The 25,498-nt window shown below is 38.9% G+C and overlaps 1 protein-coding gene across 1 annotated transcript in view; it reads left to right on the top strand.

Moving 5' to 3' along the window:
• Positions 1 to 25,498, top strand: part of dars1 (aspartyl-tRNA synthetase 1) — a 49,350-nt gene that overhangs the window by 4,187 nt on the left and 19,665 nt on the right. Inside the window, exons 2-9 of the mRNA XM_033024683.1 lie at positions 6,919 to 7,015; positions 7,937 to 7,963; positions 9,391 to 9,448; positions 11,167 to 11,259; positions 12,592 to 12,694; positions 16,791 to 16,893; positions 18,351 to 18,428; positions 20,291 to 20,350. Of these exons, the coding sequence (XP_032880574.1) occupies positions 6,919 to 7,015; positions 7,937 to 7,963; positions 9,391 to 9,448; positions 11,167 to 11,259; positions 12,592 to 12,694; positions 16,791 to 16,893; positions 18,351 to 18,428; positions 20,291 to 20,350 (619 nt within the window). The remainder of the gene's footprint in view (positions 1 to 6,918; positions 7,016 to 7,936; positions 7,964 to 9,390; positions 9,449 to 11,166; positions 11,260 to 12,591; positions 12,695 to 16,790; positions 16,894 to 18,350; positions 18,429 to 20,290; positions 20,351 to 25,498) is intronic.

The raw sequence follows: 25,498 nt of genomic DNA, 5'->3' as shown, positions 1-25,498 counted from the left end.
CTTTGTGTCGATCTTCAGTTTAAAGTAGCAAGTGCAGTTCCTTCCTACATATTTTGACTGCTCCATTGTAAAATCTCCTCAAGGTTGCCTACTTTGAAGAAGTTCTCCTTCGCTCTCCGACGGGAGTTCTGTGAGACTTCTCTCACTGCTCCCCCTCTGATTCCTACTGCTGGCCCTTTCCTACCTCCCAGTCCTTCCCCCCTTCCTCACTCTACTTTCAGTCTGAAGAAGGGTTCCGATCTGAAACGTCACCCATCCTATTTCACTAGAGATGCTGCCTGATCCGCTCATTTACTCCAGCACTTTGTGTCTATCAACAAAAATAATTGAATGTTTTAAGTTGGTCTTTGGAGATGATGTGTTTACTTTTGATAAATAAACTGAAATGTTCATGTCCTGATTGTACCTAATTAGAACAAGTAGTGCGAAAGTACACAAGTACTGAGTTATTAATATAAAATGACTCGCTTGAAACTCCAACTTCCTTACTCTAACTTGTTAGCAGTGGTTACGATTTAATGTCACATGGTAGAGGCGGTGCTTTAGTTATGTTTAAGAAGGAACTGCAGATGCTGGAAAGCCCAAGGTAGACAAAAATGCTGGATAAACTCAGCGGGTGTGGCAGCATCTATGGGGCAAAGGAAATAGGCAACGTTTCGGGTCTGAAGAAGGGTTTCGGCCCGAAACATTGCCTATTTCCTTCGCTCCATAGATGCTGCCGCACCCACTGAGTTTCTCCAGCATTTTTGTCTACCTGCGGCTTTAGTTATACTCTCTATTTAAAAAAAAAATTCTATTCATATTGATAAATTCCAGTCACACGCACACCCAGTTTCTCGCAAATGCTGCATTCACAAATGTCTTGGGGCAGACTTGACCTACATTAAACATGGATATGATCATGTTAATTCTGAGCTGATCTGGGCACAGTCTCTCTGCAGGTCTTTCCTCAGAGACCTCTGTTGGCTGTTTCAATTGTTGATGTTTGGGATTACTATCTCATGTGATTTCCTACACAATTAAAATATGGCCATATCTAAAAAAAAAAGTATTTTTGGAGAAAAGGAATTTTGGAGCTGGAAGGCCAGAATTTCCTGTTCAGCTGCATTTTTTTCATTGCTAAGCAGTTGGCAATGCTTGTGTTTGTACAGTATAGCAACACAAAAAAGCAAGGATGTGCCTGTCACTTTCCTGAACATCACTTGGTGTATCCAGCTGCATTTTAACTTTATTATAATATTTTAATTGCCGTCATGATTCATGATACAATCCTGTTTATTATCAATACGATGCAGTAGATACATAGATACATAGAAAATAGGTGCAGGAGTAGGCCATTCGGCCCTTCGAGCCTGCACCGCCATTCAATATGATCATGGCTGATCATCCAACTCAGTATCCCGTACCTGCCTTCTCTCCATACCCCCTGATCCCTTTAGCCACAAGGGCCACATCTAACTCCCTCTTAAATATAGCCAATGAACTGGCCTCAACTACCCTCTATGGCAGAGAGTTCCAGAGATTCACCACTCTCTGTGTGAAAAAGTTTCTTATCATCTCGGTCCTAAAGGATTTCCCCCTTATCCTTAAGCTGTGACCCCTTGTCCTGGTCTTCCCCAACATCGGGAACAATCTTCCTGCATCTAGCCTGTCCAACCCCATAAGAATTTTGTACGTTTCTATAAGATCCCCTCTCAATCTCCTAAAATCTCCTAAATCTCCTAAATTCTAGCGAGTATAAGCCAAGTCTATCCAGTAGATCCACTTTGATACTGTATCTACTTATTATGTACATTAAACATATTTCAATGATTTAATGATGCTCTATTGTCACGTATACTTAGGTACTGTGAAATTCTTTGTTTTTGCATACAATGCACAATGCAAAGAGTTGCTAAATATCTGGCGCTGGCTAAGTTACAAAAGTACTCTAATAAAAGACCATCTTTGTTCTCACATTTTAGAACCAGGGTCCTGGGGTTTCTATACACTAGATGATTTGGACAGAGAAGGTAAAGCTGTCATTATTGCCTTCCTTCCTCTAAAGTAACCAGTGGATAGAAGTATGCAATTTCAGTTGAACTATGCAAGTTTTCAAGACCCACAGAATATTTGATTTGGACAAAAGAGCTAAAACTCATTATTGTCCTTCCTCCAAAGTAATCTACTTGGCCTATTATAGAGAAATTAATTATTCAAAATGGACCTGTTCTTAACTAATGGCATGAATATTTGATTGTTTTTGGTATTTACTGTTATGAACATAAATGATAATAATATTTTCAATCTAATGCTATGACATGGTTCTTACTCATATTTTCAATCTCATGCTATGACATGGCTCTTACTCATTTTGGAAAGGATTCCATATTGGCATTTTGCCCACTTCTGATAGTGGATTTTATAATTCTTCATGCATTGGCTTAAAGTGTTGCGTGAAGGAAATCACTGTTAGGATTTCCTATTTACCAGAGGAAATGTTTGAAGCTGACTTTTCTGTATTGTCCCACCATTCAAAAAAGCTGCAGGTGTAGCCATTCACAATCTTAAACAGCTGGACTTTGAAGTAAACAGTTGATTTTAATTTTGGCTTTGCATGTATTTGAACCAGGATTGTGACAATGCAGGTAAATGTTATCCTTATACTGAATTAAATCTGGATGGATTCCCACACAAAAGTTGCTTGTTTAACACTACCACCAAACATTACATAATAATCTCCATTGGCAATTTGTTAATTTAAACATTTAAGCTATGTCAGTCAAGGCAAAGACCACTTAGATTTCCCAATGTACAAATTGATTTTCTTTTTAAATGATGATATTTCCATCCAGCCCCACTCCACGCCTCAGTGTTCTCTACTGTGGCTTAAACAGACTTGGATTTCTTGATCTCTTTGTAGCTCAGAGGTTCATTGTTGGGTATGAGATGGGTGCCATTACGACCTTGTGATCCCAAGAATTATCCCATGGATGATTGTGTTAATGGGGGTGGGGGAGCATTTGATAGCTCTGGGCTCTCACTGGAGTTAGAATGATATGGGGGGGAATCTCAATGAAACCTACCAAATTTTGAAAGGCCTAGATAGAGTGGATGTGGAGAGGATGTTTCCAGTAGTGGGAGAGTCCAAAGAGCACAGCCTCAGTATAAAAGTATGTACCTTTAGTATAGAGATGAGGAGAAATATCTTTAGTCAGAGGGTGGTGAATTTGTGGAATTCATTTCCATAGATGGCTGTGGAGGCCAAGTCGTCGGAAATGTTTAAAGCGGAGATCGATATGTTCTTGATTAATAAGAGTGCCAAAGGAAGGAGAATGGGGTTGAGAGGGAGAAATAGATCAGCCTTGATCAAATGGCAGAGCTGACTTGATGGACCAAATTGCCTAATTGGGTTCCCATGTCGTATGGTGTTGTTGTGTGTAACCAAATTTCCTTTTTCTTATCTTCACCAGTTACAGACTGCAGTTTCACCGATGCATCAATATCAATAAACTACTCTCTAAATTGGAGACATGCATTTGTTTTCTACCTCCAATTTATTTATTTGTCAATAACGTTGTCATCATCCACCTATCAATAATACTTGGCACATTAGCCCAATTTCGTAATCTTTCACGGATTACGGAGCTCAGTATCACCAGTCATCGCAACACATAAGTCACAATGGAAAGGTCAGCGCTAATACCACCCACGTCATGTAAGCAAAAAGAAAACCTGGCAATCCAATTGCAATCACTTCTATCAGTTCCATCTTCAATATTAATGGTAAACTTTGACAGATTTTGGTGTCAAATTACTGGTGAAACTGAATAGCAAATGCTTCTGCACTAATTCTGTGAGTGGAACTAATTACTTTCCTCTTCAAAGCACTTAGTTTACATACGGTGGATAAATAGGATACTTTGTAACAAGTTTGCCAATCAGTTTCATTACATGCCTACCGTGCTATGTTTTTTCTATGTATGACCAAATGCTATGTGATATCAATTCAAAAGTGTTCTGAACTCTAAATTAATATTCTTAAAGTTCCTTTCGTGCAAGGCTCAAAGAATTTGCCAGATTTCCAAGGAGGTGTCACCCTTCAACCCCACAGAATCCATTCAATGTTGATCATGATGTTTGTCTCGGCATTATTCAGTGGGGTTGGGAAAGGATGGATCTTGACGGATGGTGTTCAATGGCCTGTGATTCAGAACATGAAGGTTGAAAATATTGTCTTAGTAGACAATTAGCACTGGATATGGTTGGGGGAGTCCAAGCAATGGGAAACGTTAGGGCAGGAGTAGTATGAAGCAATTTGAAGATAGTTTTAAATTTGTGAAATTAAACTATTGTTTATCGGGAAGGACAATGAGGGTAGGTGAGCAGGACTTGATGAAAAATAAGAGGCAGTAGAATTTTGTACAGCAGTAAAGATTCGACTTAGGAGATATAGCTCTGCATTCAATACAGTCATCCCCACCAATACCATCAAACTCCACCAGCTAGGCCTCAGCTCGCCGATATGCGATTGGATCCTGAACTTTCTGACGGAGCGACTGCAGGCAGTGAGACTGGGCCCGCACCTGTCCTCCACTATCACCCTGAGCACCGGCACACCACAGGGCTGTGTACTAAGCCCCATGCTCTACTCCCTCTTCACTCACGTCTGTGTTCCTGCATTCGACACCAACACCATCGTGAAGTTTGCAGATGACACAACAGTGATTGGGCTGATCACCAACGGTGATGAAACAAAATACAGGGCGGAGGTGCAGAACCTGGCGGACTGGTGCACACGTAACAACTTGTCACTAAACACCTCCAAGACCAAGGAGCTGATTATTGACTTCAGGAGGTCCCATAATGGAGAATACGCCCCAATCTCCATTTACGGGGAAAGTGTGGAGAGAGTGTCCAGCTTTAAGTTTCTGGGCACTCACATTTCAGAGGACCTCACATGGTCCACCAACACCGCTGCGCTGGTCAAGAAGGCACAGCAACGATTGTTCTTCCTGAGGACATTAAAAAAGACTGGTCTGCCCCAACAGCTGCTGACACCATTCTACCGCTGCACCACAGAGAGCATATCAACGTATGGCATCTCTGTGTGGTATCTCAGCTGCACGGAGGCGGAGAGGAGAGCTCTTCAGCGCGTCGTCCACAGAGCGCAGAGGATCATTGGGACAGAGCTACCAGCCTTGGAGGGTATCTACCACACAGGAAGGCCGTCAGCATCCATAAAGACTCATCACACCCCTGTAACGGACTGTTTGAACTATTTCCCTCCGGCAGACGTTACAAGGCCTTCTACGCCCGAACCTCCAGACTCAAACAGCTTTATTCCAAGAGCTATAGCGGCTCTGAACCACCCCTGCTGAGTGCCCCCACCCCCCCCTGGACTGTCTCCCTCGGATGGTCACGACACACAGCTTATTTATTTATTTTACTTTTCTTTTTCATCGGTTGGAGCTGCATACTAAATCTCGTTGCACTGACGTGCAATGACAATAAAAGATATTATTATTATTATTATTATTATTATTATTATTATTATTATTATTATTATTATTATTATTATTATTATTATTATTATTATTATTATTATGTAGTCTTGAAGGTTCCATAGCCATTGGGCTGATGAACAGGATAGGCAATGTTTTACACTTCTTTATGACACAGAAGGACTCCACTCAGCCCATCTGAATTTGTACTGTTCCTCAAAGCATCCTATTTCCCACCAGTAATTCAAAATTGAACCTACTTTTAGCATGTTCCCATCGATCTATCGCCCAACTACCATAGTGGCCAATTATTCTACCAATCCACACATCTTTGGGTTGTGTGAGAAAAAAACAGAGTTTCTGAGGGAAACCCATCCAGTCAAAGGGAGATTGTGCAAACTCAACACAGGCAGTAGCGGAGGTCAGGATCGAACTTGGTTGCTGGAGTTGTGAGGCAGCAACTCTGCTGTCTGTGCTATTGTGCACTTTAAAATAATCTGTAGTTTGAAGCTCAGCCATGATCATACAAGATGCTGAACATGCAGGCAAGCTCCTGCTAGGGAGTGTAACAAATGGCAATGGCACAGGATACATTGACAAGTAAAAAAATGAAAATACAATATACTGGGATCTTTGGTTACAGTGAAATGAACAGAACTGCATATGTTGGGTGGTGGTCTGGAATTATTCTGTGTTAGCATTGTGTTTAATGCAAGCCATTTAATTTTAATAACAAAGGATAGTCCCTGGACGAAGACTTCTACCAAGTCTGCTGCTTATCTCTGCACAGCATCTGTTGTGGGCATATTGCATTTATGGAATTACAGAACAGCTTTTTGATAGCCCAGGCTTTTGAGTGTATAAGCCAACAGTAGACGAGTACTAATTTCTTCTTCCTCCACTGGGAGATCACACTAAGTCTGAATCTAGTCCGTTACGATTGTGTTATATCTGTATATCCCATTCATGTGTATTCTATTTTCAGTGGAGGTAACAAGATAACTGAGAAGATGAAAACAAGTTTTGAACTTAAACCTTGCTCTCTTTGTTTTTCTTACAGCTGGTATCCCATATTAAAAGTTCATCTGCGTTTATTTCCTGCAGAAGTAGTTCAATAATTGAATTCTAAATGGATTATTTGTCCACTTTGATCTATTGTAGCTGTTGGTTAAAGGCAATATTGGGTGTAAAAAAGCAATGCACATTTACAATGTTGTAAAATACAATTTTTTTGGAATGCAAAATATAAACAAGAGCTTTATCTGGAAATTACATGGTCATCTTCGCATCCATTAGAATTCATCCTACTTTCTAATAATTTCTTACTGTCTTAAAGGATGTATGAAATAGATAACAGATAGAATTAACAAGGTTATTAGATTTTGAATTGCTTTTTCAAACATATTTTAATGATTGCTACCATTTCAACTTGCAGTATTTCAGAGGACCAGGCACAGTCGAAAAAAGCAGCAAAGAAACTACAGAAAGAAGCAGAAAAGGCAGCTAAGAAGGCAGAGAAGCAAGTCAAATTGGTTGGTTTGAAAATACAATTAAATGCATGCTGTTGCTTCGACCAATTGTGAAATGTAGTCAACTAGACGACTTTGATTTGGAGATATATACCTTTTGCCATTTTTAAATAAAAGCTAAGTTACATAATATATTGTCCAAGCTTTACAGGTTAGCATGCCTTCAATCTTGTGTTCAGTATCAAAGACAATCAACCTCTTTGTGAAGTCCACTCAAATGTGCATTGTGAAGTTGCATTGTAGATTAGAAGATTACAGCAGTTAGTGCAGGAAACACATTTGTATTTTAATTCACAAGAAGTATTTTGTGTTTTGTATTTCTTCAGGTTTTTTAACTCTTTCCCAGATGTTAGTGACATGCTGTCTCCAATTCTTTGTTGTCAGCACGTTTCTGGGGCCCTACCCAATGGATATTCTTCATTAGCGAGCACCAACAAACTTTTTAATCATGGGAAGTATCACATCCCAATCTAATCTTTTCCTTGCCTGAAGTTCACAAAATGGATGTTTATCAACAAGTGATAAACTAGAGAGGTCCGGGATTTTGGTTTGCTTTTTCTCCTCTACATCCTCTTTCATGAGTTAAGGACCCTTTGACTCTAAATGTAGTACCACATTATCTCTTTGTCTCAGACTAGCTAACTTGTTGTGTACCGATTTAAATTATTTGGCTCAGCACAAAGCTATCAGGTTATCGAGATTTTGACAAAATTGCTTTAAGAGTGCAATTTAAGGAAAATGTTTTGAAACATAATTATGGTGGTAGTTCAGATTTTTGAATTAAATATAATAAACAACAAATTTGTATTATTGACTGACGATCATAAATAATGGCATGTTAAATTTGATATCAGTCTTATATTTGTGTAGTTTAATTAAAAAAGACATGATTCATGTAACTAAGATTTATTAATGTTTCTATAGGCAGCAGAAAATCAAGCAGATGAACAGGTTGGTGTATATCAAAATTAAAGATCTTAAGTTAATTTTCAATTATTAAAAAATAAATACTATAATCATTATAGTGTCATTAAATTAAATAACTTTGCAAAAGTTAATGTAAAGCACTTTACCATTAATATGTCTGAGATTTCCAATTCACATTTAAGATTGGTTAACTGGCTTTCATCAGTGGCCTACATCAGTGAGGAGATTGAGTATAGAAGTTGGGATGTTATTTTACACTTATACAAGACATTGCTGAGGCCTCATTTTGAATATTGTTTTCAGTTTTGGTCACACAGTTATAGGAAAGATGTTAAGCTCGGAAAAAGTGCAGAGAAGATTTAAGAGGATGGTGCCAGGTATTGAGGGCCTGAGCTATAGGGAGAAGCTAGGCAGGTTAGGACTTTATTCCTTGAAGCGCCGGAGGATGGGTGACCTTATAGAGGTGTACAAGTACATGAGGGGAATAGATAGGATGAATGCACAGAGTATTTTACCCAGAGTGGGGGAATCCAGAATCAGAGGTCATAGGTTTAAGGTGAGATTGGAAAGATTTAATAGGAACTTGTGGGGCAACCTTTTCACACAGTTAAATGGAATAAGCTGCCGGAGGAGGTAGTTGATGCAGGTATTGTAACAACATTTAAAAGACATTTGACAGGTACATGAATAGGAAAGGTGTAGATGAATACGGGTCAAACTTGGCAGGTGGGACTAGTGCAGAGAGAGTATCTAGATTGGCATGGGCAAGTTGGGCAGGTTTCCATGCCATAAGACACTATAACTTGCATATGGAAAAAATGTGGCAGAGACCATGTTATTATTGCTGGAAAATAGTGGGCACGTTTTTTTATCTTCCCTTCATGAACAGTTGGGGAGTGGGGAAATGGTGATAAATATATCATGAGCACTTTTCAGTCCATAACCATTCCCATGACCTGGGCTTAATTATATTCAATGTTCAAGTAGATTTCTTGTTTTATTTTGAGAGAACACATCTGTTGTAGGCCTGTGGCTGTAAATGGATTCTGAGCTATTTTTAATTTAGGTTGAATTTCAGTCTTGGTCTTTAAAGCTGATGATGTTGCAATATCAGAATTAGCATTTGAATGTGTTTCAGCGCAATATTCTGAAAATAATTTTGACCTAATTCGTGGGCAAGACCTTGTATGTTCATTTAGTTAGGTGATTGTATTTTTTATGATTGTGCATGATGTACAATTTTTTATAAACCTCATTTGCAATAATGATAGATGTAGATGCAGTTTTGATTCTACAGTTCATTTTAAGAATCCATTGTTCTACTGATTATATTTTATGCGATTTTATGCCAAGCGCCTTATGATTTATATGAACACATCAAATTATGATCCATGTAATATTTATTGATTACATATAAACTTCCTGTGTATTAAAAATGGTTTCCGTTTCAGGATTTTTCTAAAGACAGATATGGAATTCTTCCAATGATACAATCACAAGAAAAGTTGGGTGAGTTTAGTAATGAAGGACTTGCAAATTATGATAATGGAAAATGCGAGATGATGATTTATTTTAGAGGGCCTGAGTAAAAGTCTGGCTTGGATAGTTTCAAAAAGTGGCTTTAAAATCGTGTTTTTTTCAAACAAATTGATGTTGTTGTTCCAGTTAAAATGTCAGATACTAAAAACTGAACGATACCTTGTGTTAATGTTTTCTGAGGTAGGACACAAGGATAAAGTCCCAGGTTTGATTTCTTAATTGATTGACTAACTTGAGTTTTTTGAAGAGGTAACGAAGGAGAATAATGAAGATAGGGTAGTGGATGTTGTTTACATGGATTTTAGTATGGCTTTTGATCCCTCATTGGAGGCTGATCCAGAAGATTGAGATGTACAGGCTTCATGATGACTTTGATCGTATGAATTCAGTACTGGCTTATTCGTAGAAGACAGAGGTTTGCGGTGGAAGGTAGATATTCTGGCTGAAGGTAGACACAAAAGTAGACATTCTGGCTGAATGTCTGTGACCAGTGGAATGACACAGGGTTCAGTGCTGGAACCTCTGCTGTTTGTAAATGGGTTGGTGAGTACGTTTGCTGATGACGCCAAAATTGGAGGAGTTGCAGACAATGAGGAATGCTGTCAGAAGATACAGCGGGATATAGATCATCTATAGAAATGGGCAGAGAAATGGCAGATGCAGTTTAACCCAAGCAAGTGTGAGGTGTTATTCTTTGGGGGGTTGAATGTAAGGGAAAGGTATACAGTTAATGGCAAGACTCTTAACAGCATTGATGTACAGAGGGATTTTGGAGTCCAGATTCATAACTCACTGAAGGTTGCAGCATGAGTAGATAGGGTGGTAAAGAAGGCGTATGGTATGCTTGCCATATTTGCTGGGGGACTTAATTATAACAGTCAGGAAGTCATGATGCAGCTCTATAGGACTTTGATTAGGCCACATTTGGAATTTTGTGTGCAGTTGCCCCTTTACAGGGAAGATGTAAAGACTTTGGAGAGAGTACAGAGGAGCATTACCAGAATGCTGCCTGGATTAAGGTTTCAGCTATAGGGGGAGGTTGGATAGCCTTGGATTGTTTTCTCTGAATGTCTGAGATTGAGGGAAGACGATAGAAGTATATACATTTCTGAGTCCTAGATAGGGTAGGCGGCCAGAACATTTTTCCCAGGGTGGAAATGTCCAAATAGAGGGAATAGCTATCCAGTGAGGGGGAAAGTTTAATGAAGATGTGTGGGGCAAGTTTCTGGGGCCTGGAACACATTACCAGAGGTGGTGGTGGTGGTGGAGGCAATTGCAATGTGAGATCGGTTTAACTTGGCATCACATTTGGCACAAACGTTGAGTGCCGAAGGGCCCAGCCCGTTCCTATATTGTACTGTGCTTTGTTCAATGTTATCTGTGCATCTCTAGATTTTGCATGTCTCTGACAGAATGCTAGGCCCATAGGAAACCTTAGAATTTTTACTAATGGGAAAAATACTAACTTCTGAAGAAAGTTTAAATTATGAAGTTTAACCTTTATTGGAGTGTAGTGATCTCATCCAATATCCATATATTAAAGAAAATATGATCTGGGAGATTTTCATAAGCTGCCTAACAAGATTATATATTTTGCATGTTCATCTGAGTATCTTGTTGTTTTGATATTTGGGATGCCACTATTTTCTGAGCTAATTGTAAAACAGTGATATCTTCTTTACGTAAAGACCGTGTGTTGGTTCATGTGAAAAATCTGTCAGAAGATAAAGCCGACCAGATGGTCTGGCTCCGCTCCAGAGTCCACACCAGCAGAGCCAAAGGTAAGAACAACGCATTGCTGTGTTGAGTTGTCTTTCCCTTTATGAGTTGGTCAACAGGAAACAGCTGACTGGAAGTAGAAAATTCTCATCATAAGAATAAGGCTTTCATAAGAAGAAAACTTACTTCAGCCCAAACAACAAATTGGATAACTTATAACTCTTGAAAATAAAATAGAAAGTATGCACAAAACCAGTTTATGTAAAACATTTGATTGATTAACAGTGGTGCTTTCATTCTAGGTCATCGGGTGCAATAAGTACCTCAATTAGATTAATCCAACCACAACTATTCATTAAAAAACATGAGTATTTTGTTTCTGTTTAGATTATTGTTTGGAGCCAAGAAAGATGGTAGGGTCAGTTAACAAATATTTAAACTACCAATGTCAAATTAAACAAATAATCGATCATTAATCAAAGTTCACTACAGACTTGGAGCTTTAGTTGGTAGTTGCGTGGAGTATCATGGAATGCTCCATGAGCTGAAAGAGCTGTCTATGGAATAAGATAAACGAAGATACCGCTAAGATTGTCATAAAAGAGAGGTGGAGGGCTTATGTTATCCTGGCAAATACTTAGCTGTGGACAATTATTACAGTTATCCAAATTAGCTCTCATTTCTTGTCATTTCCTCAAAGGCTGCAAGAATTTCTTGACCTTTCAGCTTTCAAGAGAGGTCAAGGCTGAATTAGTCAAATATATTATTCCTGTTAATCATGTATGCTCTTATTTTTTTTTTAAATAAAGGAGCTAGACATCAGTCCAGTGTTTAGTATATGATTATCTTTGCCAGCTATATAGTTTTACATTATGGGTGTGAATCTGATGGGTCTTGGTTATTTATGTTCCTCTAAAGTTACAGCGAAGGGGATAAAAAATATGTGTAGCACCAACAGCCAATTAAGACTGTTCTGCCTTTAAAAAAGAACACCACTTTCCCGTCCTATCCCAGTTTCATTTAGTGGATTGCCTTTGTTAAATTATCTGAAATGGATTGTTGCTAATATAGCTTGCTTCCTGGCAGTAGATCTTTGATTAAACTATTTTGGCAAGCTAAGGATTGGGAAATATTTTTCCAAAAAATAAAAATTTGGTGTAAAACTTTCTGGAAATATACTTCAAATTATTGATTCGGTCTGTGAGATTCTGAGTTGACATTTCTATTTAATGTAGGAGGATATAAATGTTTTTCCACACGTGCTTCCGTCTAGTTTTAAAGGAAAAAGTAAATGAATAACAAAAAAATTGTGACTCAGTTGAAAGAAACAAAAGGGTGCGCTCGGGGATCTCGTGTTATGTTGCACTCAATGCAAACTATTTTTATCTTCACAGGGAAGCAGTGCTTTTTAGTTCTACGTCAGCAGCAGTTTAACATCCAAGGACTTGTGGCGGTGGGAGACCATGTGAGCAAACAGATGGTCAAATTTGCTGCAAAGTGAGTTCAGGAATTACATCCTGTTGTCCGAAGTAGAAATATGAGGAAGAACAGTGCAGGGCTATTCTGATAAATATCATTGTATGTTCACAGTTCTTAAATTGCATTCTTTTCATCTTCAAGCTGCAAAGAAACTTCAGACATATTAAAATTAATGAAACCTAGATTATTTTGAAAATTCATGCAAATTGAAACTAATCTGGTATATTATGACAGAGGGACCTAATTGATGTGTACAAAAAATGAGAACCAAGAATTGGGCAGTGAGAAGGTTTTCCCCAAAACAGAAGTGTCTGAAACTAAAAGGCAGATGTTTGAGGTTAGGGATGGGAGAATTAGAGTGGATCAAACAAATAATATTTTCACCTGTGTGGTAGTTGGAATCCGCAAAGCACTGTCTGACGTGCTGACAGAGACTGTCACAACATTTAAGAAGCATCCAGATGAGCACTTGAATCACCAATGCATAGATGGCTGTCAATAAAGTTCTGTAATATGGGTTTAGTACAAATGTGTCGTTGTTGATAAGCATGGACATGGGCATGTTATCATGTTGTGCTGGTCTACAATATCAATCCTTTATAGGACATAGAACAGTACAGCACAGGAACAAGCCCTCCGGTTCACAATGCCTGTGCTGAATATTATTCCAAGACCAATTCTTATCTGCTTGCACATAATCCATATCCCTCCATTCCCTGCATATCCATGTGCCTATCCAAAGGTCTTGTATCTGCCTGCACCACCATCCCCGCATCGTGCTCCAGGCACTCACCACCCTCTGTAAAACAACTCGCCTCCTTTGAACTTTGCCCCTCTCGCCTTAAGCTGTGCTTTCTGGTATTTGATATTTCCATCCTAGGAAAAAAGTTCTGACTGTCTACCCAATCTATGCCTCTCAAAATTGTATACACTTCTATCAGGTATTCCCTCACTCTGGTGTTACAGAGAATGCGATCCAAGTCTGTCTAACATCTCCCGGTAGCTAATACCTCCTAATCCAGGCATCATCCTGGGAAATCTCCTCTGCATCCTATCCAAAGCCTTCACATCCTTCATGTAATGGGGCGATTGTTCATTATGTTTGCTTCTGGGTGAGCAGCACCTTAGTTTTAAGATCCTTCTGCTTTAAATCCTTCCAAGATCATCTCACCCCAATTTATATCTGCGCTACTTTCTTCAGCTCGACAAGATAACTGTGACAGAAATAAGTCAATCCAATTTGATAAATTGCACTACTTAGTTAAGTGGAATTAAGTAGAAAAGTTATTTGTGGATAGAAAGAATGTAATAAGAATGCCTCTTGCATTATATTGACCTGGTGTTGCTCTCTTCCTTCATCATCACTTTTTTCCTTATTCTGCCTTTACCAATGTCTGCTACTCTTTTCCACTGTCTACAACTCAGCCATCTATGACATGGTTGCTGGGCCGCTTACCACTATTTTTTCCAAAAAACAAATTGATAACTAGTCATTCAATTAAAATATTTTCCTCAAGAAAATTTGAATTTTTCCACATACATAATTTTTATGATCATGACTATCATGACTATTTGACAAGGGGCTCAAAGCATTTTTCAACAGAAATTCAATTTCTGAATTCTAGTTTTTTTTACTTATGTATAGAAAATGAAGGTTAAAGAAAAAGCTAGAGTCTGGCATTGTATTAGATAGCTCTTTCAAGGAATGAGCGCAGTTTGGGAATCTTGGATTTTTTAAATATAGTGTACATATCGTGACGTAGTGTGTTTACAATATCTTTTAAGAATATTTTGGATCAAATTCTCTCATTTTTCAGTGGTTTCACAATTTTTTAGGTTTTCAAGGATTTCTTCTTAAAGAATCAACATCCTATTGTGCAATTGTATGGTTGTGTTTAAAATAGATATCCTGACGGATGTTTTTGTAAGGGTGATTACAGGTCGCTGGTCAGTAAAGGGCATTGTAAACTTATAGTTGTATGTGATTACTTTACAGCAGACTTTTTCACAGATGGCTCTGCTTGATTGTGTTAAACTGATATGGCTGGCTTAACAGACGCGACAGGAAATTTAGTTGCACCTGTCTCAGTTCATAAGCGGTATTTTTGTATGGGAGTGTGATCACAGATTAAACGGAAGGGTACTAGTTAGAAAAATGTGTTGTGTCTGTATGTGCCTATAATATACGCACTGCCTGCTCATGCAAGAAATGCCCACTTAAAGAAAGGACAAATGTCTGAATTTGTATTTTATTAATTAGAACATAGAACAGTACATCATAAGAACAGACCCTTTGGCCTACAAAGTCTATGCCGAACATGATTTTCTTAGAATCACATGGTAAATTTAGTCTCCTCATATTGTTAAAAAAAGTTATGGATTTAGCTCTCATTGCTATTTCTGCTCGGGCAACTATTTAGCCTAAAAGCCCACTTAATTTGGTGTTTTGGTAATAACACATCTACCTTCTGTCCCATACCCCTACCACCCTTTGTGTAAAAAAATTACCCCTCAGATTCCTATTAAATCTTTCCCCTTCACCTTAAACCAATGTCCTCTTATCCTTGATTCGCCTACTCGGGGCAAGAGACTCTATGCATCTACCCGATCTATTCCTCTCATGATTTTTTATACCTCTATAAGATCACCACTCATCCTGCGCTCCAAGGAATGAGTCCCAGTCTACTCAACCTCTCCCGATAGCTCCGATCCTCTGGCAACATCCTCGGAAATCTTCTCTGTATCCTTTCCAGCTTGACAATATCTTTCCTACAACATGGTGCCTCATCAAACGTCTTATACAACTGAAATGTGACCTCCCAACTTCGATACTCGATAATCCGACTGATGAAGGCCAATGTGTCAGATTCCTTTTTGACCACCCTACCTACCTGCGACTCCACCTTCAAGGAACCATGCACCTGCACTCCTAGATCCCTCTGCTCTACAACACTCCCCAGACCCCTACCATTCACCGTGTAGGTCCAGCCCATGTTAGGCTTCCCAAAATGCCACACCTCACATATCTCGCTATTAAATTCCATCAACCATTCCTCAGCCCACCTGGCCAATCGATCTTGATCCTGCAGTAATTTGTCACAACCATCTTCACTATCTGCAAAACCACCCACTTTTGTATCAGACATTTCCATATAATCTCATGTAACGATTCTGCTTGCTGCACCTCTAGATAAATCTTTTATTTCATTATTTATCACATTGCAACGCTTTTTGGTTTCAATTCCACTTGCTTCTATGGTATCATGGGCTTTCCTTATTGGTCTCTCCTGCCCATCCTCCTTTCTATCCCTAAACCTTGAAACCATGATATTAAACTATCAACATTTGTTCCAAATAAGATGAAAGATGTTTCATTCTACAATTGCAAGGTTTATATGAAATTCAAACAGGGATAGGAAAGATTAAGAGGACCATGAACCAAATGCAGGCAAACGGAACTAGATTAGGTGGATAATTTGGTCAAGTTGGGTCAAAGGGTCTATTTCCATATGACACTGCAACTCTATGACACTGACATTTCTGCCAATTTCTGTTTTATTTACATAATTATGACTCTCACTAATATTGTATTAGTGAATAATTCTCCTATTAAAGATACAATTGTATATATATAATGTAACATGCTTCACCGTTCCATGCCACTGATGTAATTGAACTCTACTTCATATGTAAGCCTGAATGGCTGCTGCCTTTGGCAGCTTCAATTAATGGAATTCATTAGGTGCCAATGAAAATGATTTTGTCTTCTAACCACCCTGATTTTTTTTTCCATCACAGCTTTAATTAACAATAGAAAATTACCCCAAATACCTATTTACGTGGAATAGGGGCATGGACCCACAAGTAAGGAAAGAAAACATGGATGCTCTTAAGGACGCTCTGAGCGTCTAAGAGGCTTTTAGAAAGGCATGTGGATATGCAGGGTATGGGGGGATATGGATTATGCACAGGCAAATAAGAGTTGATCTTGGCATCATGTTAGGCACAGACATTGCGGGTAAATGGCCTGTTCCTGTGCTGTACATGCTATAATGTTCTATTATACAGATTGGAAATGCTCTGCTAAATCATAGTACTTTATTCTATCTGTTAGCATTAACAAAGAGAGTATTGTGGACGTAGAAGGTTATGTTCGGAAGGTGAATCAGAAAATAGAAAGCTGTTCCCAGCGTGATGTTGAGCTCCACATTGAGAAAGTAAGTACCATGCGAAGCTGTAAGATGTGTTGTTTACTGAGTTAGCTGCTGTCTAATAATCTAGTTTTATGTGGTGATAACATTATAAAAGACATTATAAAAGACATGTACATTCTTCAAGTAAAAGTTCCCTTCTTCAAATAAAAGTAACTCTTGAAACATTCAAATACACAATTCAAGTAAGAACAATTCTCAGGTAAGGTCATTAACCTGAGTGCTTAACTCAGTTCCCTTTCTTGTAGGTTTTCAGATTATCTTCTGACTTGGAAGGTGGCTGTTGAGCCCATTGATTTTTATGCCAGCTCTCAGAGCAATCCCATTCCCCTCTGATTTCCATGCAATTTATTTCTCTCTCATGACTGTCAACTCCATCCTGTTTTTCCTTCCACCCATCTGCACGTGGGGTAATTTCCAGTAGCCAGTTAACTCGCCAACCAGTACATTTTTGGGATATGGGCGGAAGTGTGGGCTCCTGAGGGAATCTCACCTTGTAGGAGGGAAAAGGATCCGCACCAACTGCAGGGAATGTTAGGATAAAATCAGGTGTTTAAATTGGAGAATTAAATGTTCACACCATTCGGTTGTAAGCTACACAAGCAGAATTGAGGTGCCGTTCCTCCAGTTTTAGTGTTGCCTCACTCTGGCAATGGAGGAAACCTAGGATAGAAAGGTCAGTATGGACCTGTTGAATTTGGAAGCTGGATGCGTGGAAAGTGAAGGCCAGCCAAGGGAATTGTGTACTTTTGAATGGAGCAGGGAGGTGTGAGCAAGGGTGCAGGAAATTGCATAAAATGCCTTCATGGCCCTGTCGACTATAGTAGAGAGGAATTCACAATTAAGGAAGAAGGATAATACCTCGCATAATCCGTGTTGAAAGTCTGATCATTGATGTAGATAAGGACATGGAGCAACTAGTAGAATGCAATGGAGTCCTTGCAGGAGGTAAAAGTGGGAATAGGTATAGTCAAGATGTTTGTGTGGGTCTGAGCTTGTAATGGATGTTTGCCACAGCCTTGGATGTAGAGAAAGATCCAGAAAGGGAAGGACATGAAGGGGATTTATATGGATGTTTTCTTTAGAAATGGATCCTGGGAAGATGAGGGTAAGATGGAAATTGGCAGTATAAGTAATTACATTTTTGAGTTCTGCAGGAAAGTAGAAAGGACTGAAAAGGGGACATTTTTTCTGCCTTAATGTTGTTTTTTAATTAACATGCTGTACGTTGAACTAAATATCCCAGAAATTCTCCATATTGGTTTATAGAAAATATATCAGAGCTGCTTAATGTTGATTCATCTGTTTTCAGGGATATATATTTGGAAATCACAATACTATTTAGTGTACAATTCAATTTGTTGTACCCGAGATCTTTTATTTGAAGATCTATCTCTATTTATTTATCTATCTGTTCATGCTGTCATTTTATTGCTATCCTAATGTTCATCATTTACTTTCAGATCTTTGTTGTAAGTGCAGCTGAACCACGCCTTCCTCTGCAGCTGGATGATGCAGTGCGACCTGAGACGGGCGATGAGGCAAGTCTGTTCTATTCTCTATACACGTTGGTGCTGTAGTTTATGATTTAGCACCCACTGAGTGCCACACAGTTCTCCGAGCATTGTAATTTTCTTCACTTTGCTTGGATATATTTATTTAAAATGTAACAAATGCATTCCATTTATTTCAACAAGTTAAACTCAGTTTGCACATATGTTTGCTAGATTTAATTGTTCAAATAGATTTGAATGTCTGTGTTCCCCTCCCCCCCCCCCTTTCTCTCTTTTCATTACTCTATCAATCTGTTGGCCATCCTTTCACATATATTCTCTCCGTCCTTTACATTCCCCCCCCCCCCCCCCCATATCCTCTGCAACTTTAAATTTATTTGCCTTTTTCAATTTCCCAATTCTGACAGTCTTTGATCTTAAAGTTTATTGTTTACACAAATGCTATCTGATCTGCTTACTGTTCACAATAATTCATGTTTTTCTCTCATCTTTGCTCTGATGCAGTCACCAGAACCATGTCTTTATAAATGTGACTAAAAATAATAATTTGCTAACAATTCTAAATTATATAAGCTCACTAAATTTGTAATTCACACCAAAAAATCTTAATACAGTAACTTAAGTTGAATATTTCACCAAGACAGTTTTAAATGTTCTCGCTGAGATTGACACTAATAATTAGACTCTGTTCTAACATTAGATCCTTAAGAAGTAAATTATACATTATCTTTGATAGCATTTTACAGTACCTGTACATTTGTGGTAAACACATTTTTAACCATTCATAATTTATCACTATTAAAACTGATGTATTTGGTATGTTAATTTTGACTTTATTGGGAAATTGATGAGAGAAGTTACTTATCAACGAGAATTGCAACAAAACAGTAATGTTATAAACAATTCTTCACTGAGACTTCAATATAAATTACTTTTAGAGCTCCAAGTACATGTATCATATTTTTATTATTAATATTTATTACATTTCATCAAGTTTGAATGTTTGTGACGTTCAATTATAAAATAGAAATGGTCTCAGTAAAAGTAACAAAAATAATATTCAAATAGTAGCATATTTGATTTTTGTCACTTGGCTTATTGGCATAACATAGAAGACAGACAAAAATCTGGGATAATACATCTGAGTTATAGAAGCTTGATTAAACTCATTAAAAACAGCCTTACGTGGCCTCTTAAAAGATAAAATGGTATTTGATTTGTGATACTGCAGAACTGTGATAAGATGCAGATTGTTGTTAAAACAGTGCTGCCTTTTTCTGCTCATATTTTCCCATCATACTGGATGCAGGAAATTGATTAGGTGTTTCCTCTGTCATTATTATTATCTTTCTCACGCACTGAACTAATGGGTTGTTCTTTGATAATAACTGTAATAATAATAATCATTCATTTCAATAGGTGACAACAGGAAAGTCTTGACCATAGTTTTCATAATTTAGAAACAAGGAAACCATTTAGAACCATTTTGAAATAATTTAATCAAAAATAAACCAGTGTGAAGAAGGGTCCCAACCCGAAACATCACCAAACCATGTTCTCCAGAGATGCTGCCTGACCAGCTGCGTTACTCCAGCACTTTGTAGCTTTCATCATTTGACCAATTGGGATTGGCCAATTTTTTAATTTTAATTTGATATCTAATTATTGTAAGCAATATCAAATAGCTTATCTAATAAGCAATTGTCCACAATATCTAAATATTGTAAGCATTTAGAATTTTGGGAATGGGGCAAACAGAATTGGCCTTTAGTTTCTGTTAAAATATTCCCTTTTACTTGTATAACATTAGACAAGTGGAAATAAGATTCAGTTGATATGCTTATTGATACCATTGATCATTTAATATGTATTTTAATATTTCTATATAGGAAGGACGGGCCACTGTCAACCAAGATACAAGACTTGATAATCGGATAATTGATCTACGGGTAAGTTGCGAGCTGCATTGTTCAACAGCCTTCTTAATATTTGCTCACATAAGTAATAATAGATATTTTTTCTTGCTGCCTTTTAACTTACCTAACTTGCCTAGTAGTCCACAGGGTGCAACCAGGGCAGCACAGTTGCACAGCCGGTAGAGCTACTGCCTCACATGGCCAACGCCCAGGTCTCAATCCTGACGTCGGTTGCTATCGATGTGAGTTTGTACATTCTCCCTGTGACCATGTGGGTTTCCTTCAGGTGCTCCAGTTTACCCTCTCATCCCAAAGACGTACGGGTTTGTAGATAATTGGCCTCTGTAAAGTGCCGCTAGCGTGTATGGAGTGGATGCAAAAGTGGAATAACAGAACAAGTGTAAATGGGTGATCGATGGTTGGTGTTATATTCCGGAAGGCAGAATGAATAACAACTTACAGGCAGGTTGCCTGGATCACGAGTGAGGGGTTTATTACCCAACATTCCCTGCTTATATCGAACACCAACTCATTAACATATACATGAATATGCATGAATACATTACAGTTGGCATGGACTCGGTAGGCTAGAGGGTCTGTTTCCATACTGTACCTTTCAATCAATCAGTGACTGGTTTATATGAACAGAGTTCCCACATAATTCGTGGCATCAGTAAATCAATGAACGGTTAACTTTGTTGGTATAAAATATTTACAGTGTGAATTTTCTCAGTTATCTGAGTATAGACTTTTCAAAGAACAACTGTTATAAGGTCTCAAATGATGTAGCCTACAAGAAAAGCACTTCTCACTCAGTGCCTCAGAAGTAACCTGACAACTTCCAACAAGCAGGGTGCCCATAGCGTTTGGTCTGCCCAGTAGAGTTAGAATTGTGAAGAGACTCTCGGCAACTCTGAAAGAAAGTACCAGGACTTATTTGGTGATGACCAGAAACTCCAGGAGTTAATTAACCACAATTAGGTTGGCACCTTCAATAGTCCTCCAGATGGGCTTTTATTTTTCCTTGAGCAAGCTACTCCAAAGCTAAAGAAACAGATGGTTTGAAAGAGTAAAGGAGATTCAACAGTAATCTACCTTTCTCAAAATGTATGGATCCTTCAGAGTTATCAATATCATGTAAAACCCAAACAATCAAGATCTTCCCCGCTGAAAGCCAAGAAGAGAGTAGACTCATTGAAGACAGGAAGACAGTCAGTGAGTTTTGAACATTTAAGGAACTCATCAGCTGAGGCTCTGTCTTACCTCGCAGAACATCATTGGTTTAGTCTTCCCAGCCAGCTCATACTGACAAAATGTTCAAAAGGCCTTGTGTCAGTGAAAAAATAACAGCCTTCAGAGCATATGGCGTTTCTGCTGAAGGTCTAAAACGTAAGAGAGAAGCAGCAAGCAAAATATCCGCACCAACAGGAATCTCTGGCCTGTGACTAATCAAAATGGAGTAAAGAGCATCTGGAACCAGGAATCTCTTTGTCAAAAACAACAAAAATGGCAGAAAAATAATAATTCTTCCTAAACAACCCACCCACCATGAAGCACCTTCTACAAAATAGGTCACCAAAAAGAACACATTTCCAGCTTTTATTGTAAATTGATAGGCACTTCCCATTTCTAAATAAAAGTAAGCAGCCTTTGCCTTATCAAAATATTTCGTAATCTAAAAATCACTGATTTTTCTTTATTGTCTACTTGGTGTAAATAGTTCCAAAGTCTCGAATTCTGAACTCTGAACTAGAACTTATCACCTGTAGTTATGTAGAATCATTACATTGCATGGAAGGAACCATTCAGCAAATGGGTGCTCCACTCATTCTTTCAAAGAACATCCATTTAAACCCAATATACCTGCTGTTTCCCAATGGCCTGCTCCTGCACCTATTGTCTATTATCTATCTTCAGTATCTTCCCATACGGGTGCTGCATCGATCCCGACCACAGGTGCTGTCTGTGCGGAGTTTGCACGTTCTCCCCGTGACCCGCGCGGGTTTTCTCCGAGATCTTCGGTTTCCTCCCACACTCCAAAGACGTGTGGGTTTGTAGGTTAATTGGCTTAGTATAAATGTAAAAATTGGTCCCTGTGTGTGTGTGTGTGTGTGTGTGGGATAGTGTTAGTGTGCGGGGATCGCTGGTCGGCGCGGACCCGGTGGGCCGACGGGCCTGTTTCGCACAGTTTTGGTCTCCTAATCTGAGGAAAGACATTCTTGCCGTAGAGGGAGTACGGAGAAGGTTCACCAGACTGATTCCTGGGATGGCAGGACTTTCATATGAAGAAAGACTGGATAGACTCGGCTTGTACTCGCTAGAATTTAGAAGATTGAGGGGGGGATCTTATAGAAACGTACAAAATTCTTAAGGGGCTGGACAGGCTAGATGCAGGAAGATTGTTCCCGATGTTGGGGAAGTCCAGAACAAGGGGTCACAGTTTAAGGATAAGGGGGAAATCTTTTAGGACCAAGATGAGAAAAACATTTTTCACGCAGAGAGTGGCGAATCTCTGGGATTTTCTGCCACAGAAGGTAGTTGAGGCCACAGTTCATTGGCTATATTTAAGAGGGAGTTAGATGTGGCCCTTGTGGCTAAAGGGATCAGGGGGTATGGAGAGAAGGCAGGTACAGGATACTGAGTTGGATGATCAGCCATGATCATATTGAATGGCGGTGCAGGCTCGAAGGGCCAAATGGCCTACTCCTGCACCTATTTTCTATGTTTCTATGTCTTACAGGATATTCCAGAGATGGTTTTATTGGCATGTTGTGGTTGTCAGCATCCATATAGACATAAATGACACCCATTGACGTCTTTAAGGAGTGTTGTGGTGTATTTAGACTTTCAGAAAGCTTTTGATAAGATGATTAAAGTGCACTGTATTGGTGTAGGTTACTCATTAGTTTAAGAACAGAAAATAATAGAAATAAACAGCATTCATTTACGGATTGAGAGGCAATAATCTTCAGATAGTAAGGGATCTGATTTGGAGCCACAGAGGTTCATATTCTACAATTATCTGGATGAGACGATTAAATGTAATAGGTACAAGTTTGGGTGCTAGGCAATATAAGCTATGAGAAGAATGCAGCCAAGGTTTGCAGAATATTAGTAGGATAAATGAATATGGAAGATCAATGAGTTGACAGTTGCACATGGTTCAAGGAAACATAAAAGACAAGAAAATGCAGATGCCAGAAATGTAAATAAAAAGTGCTGGACATGGTGATGGGTATATGGAACGATCTGCTAGAGGAGGCAGTTGAGCCAGATACTATTACACAATTAAAAGACATTTGGACAGATACATCAAAAGGAATGGTTTAGAGGGATATGGGCCCACGCGGGAAATTGGGACCTGCGTAGATGGCGACCTTCGTCAGCATAGGCAAGTTGGACCAAAGGGACTGTTTTTGTGCTGTATGACGCAATGGCTCTAAATACTCAGAAAATCCAGCAGCATTTGTGGGGAGCGAAATGGAGATTGATGACATTTCAGAAAACTCAAAGCTCAAATATGTTTTAAGTTGAAGGAAAGTGGTGGTTGGAGAGAGCAAAGGGAATGTCTATGATAAGAAATCAGGAAGGAGTGGATGGCACAAGTGGGGGTTGTCATTAGGTCATAAGTGATAGGAGTAGAATTCAAGGTACTTTTTAGTACCATCACCTCTATCATATGTCCTGCCCCCAGCACCAGCTTAACTCGGTCCCCTGTTAAGTGCGAGGAATTTACTACATTTTTCACCAGCAAAGTTAAGAACATCAGATCGAATATTTCCCATCCTATCCGTGACCTGGCTGTCTCATTGGTCTGGTCTTCAAAATTAGACTGTTTCCAACCCGTTACTCTACCATCCCTTGTAAAACTGGTCGCCACCATGAAACCTACTACCTGCCCCCTCGACGTTGGTCCCTCTGCCCTTCTGAAGGATGTCATTACAATAGCCGGTCCCAGCATCCTCGTCATCTTCAACAGTTCTCTGGCCACTGGCACTGTTCCTACCTGCTTCAAGCATGCGGTGGTCCAGCCCCTCCTGAAAAAAACCTAACCTCGACCCCACCTTGCCAAGCAGGAATCAAAGCAGTCAACCCTGTGTGGAGCCACAGGAGATGGGCAACGTCATTGTGTATTTCTCCTCTGTATTTACAGACCAGTGTGGGACTAGTGTTGCTGGCACATATTGGGTGAGTGGGCCGAAGGGGCTGTTTCCACACTCTATCGCTCTATGGCTCCAACACTCTATAACTAATTTCTTTCAGCATCTGATTTACTGGAGATTGTACAGCGCTACTCTTTTGGGAAGTTTCCTGGAATATCTTTAAAGACAGGTGCAGAAGATTTGTTTAATTAATCTTCAATTTCTTTGTCCCCCAATTTCTCCATTTTTCAATCTGTAAGGAACTATGTTCACTTTTTATTTTAGCTAATCTGTGAAGGCTTTTGTTTCCAATTAGCCTCCTGTTTTTCTTTTTGCCAGATAATAATGGGTTCTTGAGGGTCATCGTAGAATTGGTGGAGTGCCTGTTTCTGTCCAGAATGACTATAACTATTTCTAATGCATCGTAGGCATCCAGCATTTATGCTATCATTGAGCTTGCTGAAAACAACCGATCACATTAAACCAAAATTCGCAAACTAGGAACCAAGAAACTAATAAGATTTGTAATTCATATGTAGTTCACTGAGTGCACACCAAGTACGCACTGATAAATAAAACGTGGAACTTGTGTGACTGAAGCAGAAAACTGAACTGTTGTAAATAAACGCTTAAAAAGTAAAATCTCAATTTTGAAAAATGTTTTTAAGAATTAGTTTGCCAAGCAGTAATTAAGGCCTAGACTACATGAGCATATGGATTTCTGTAGATTTGTGTTGAGACCAGTTTACCTGAGCTTCATGTCCAAAAATATATTAAATATTCAAGTCACATTGTGACAATACTGTGAGTGCACCACATTACTATCACTTTAAGGCTTGAATTAATATTTTGTTTCTGTTTTTGTTATCAGTAGATTGCAATGGTTCAAGTAGTAGCTCACCACTAACTTAAGAACCTGCAATTAATGGTGGTTTTGATTGAAGTAATTGAGGCACGACAAATTAGGTGCATTTTACAGAGGACAATTACCAACAAGGTCTTTGGAATGTGTGAGGAAACCAGAGCACTGGGTGGAAGC

The sequence above is a fragment of the Amblyraja radiata genome, chromosome 7 (assembly GCF_010909765.2).
Source record: "Amblyraja radiata isolate CabotCenter1 chromosome 7, sAmbRad1.1.pri, whole genome shotgun sequence".
In the NCBI taxonomy this organism is placed as follows: domain Eukaryota; kingdom Metazoa; phylum Chordata; class Chondrichthyes; order Rajiformes; family Rajidae; genus Amblyraja; species Amblyraja radiata.
The sequence above is the reverse complement of the archived record's forward strand: the minus strand, read 5'-3'. Positions and strand labels throughout refer to the sequence as shown.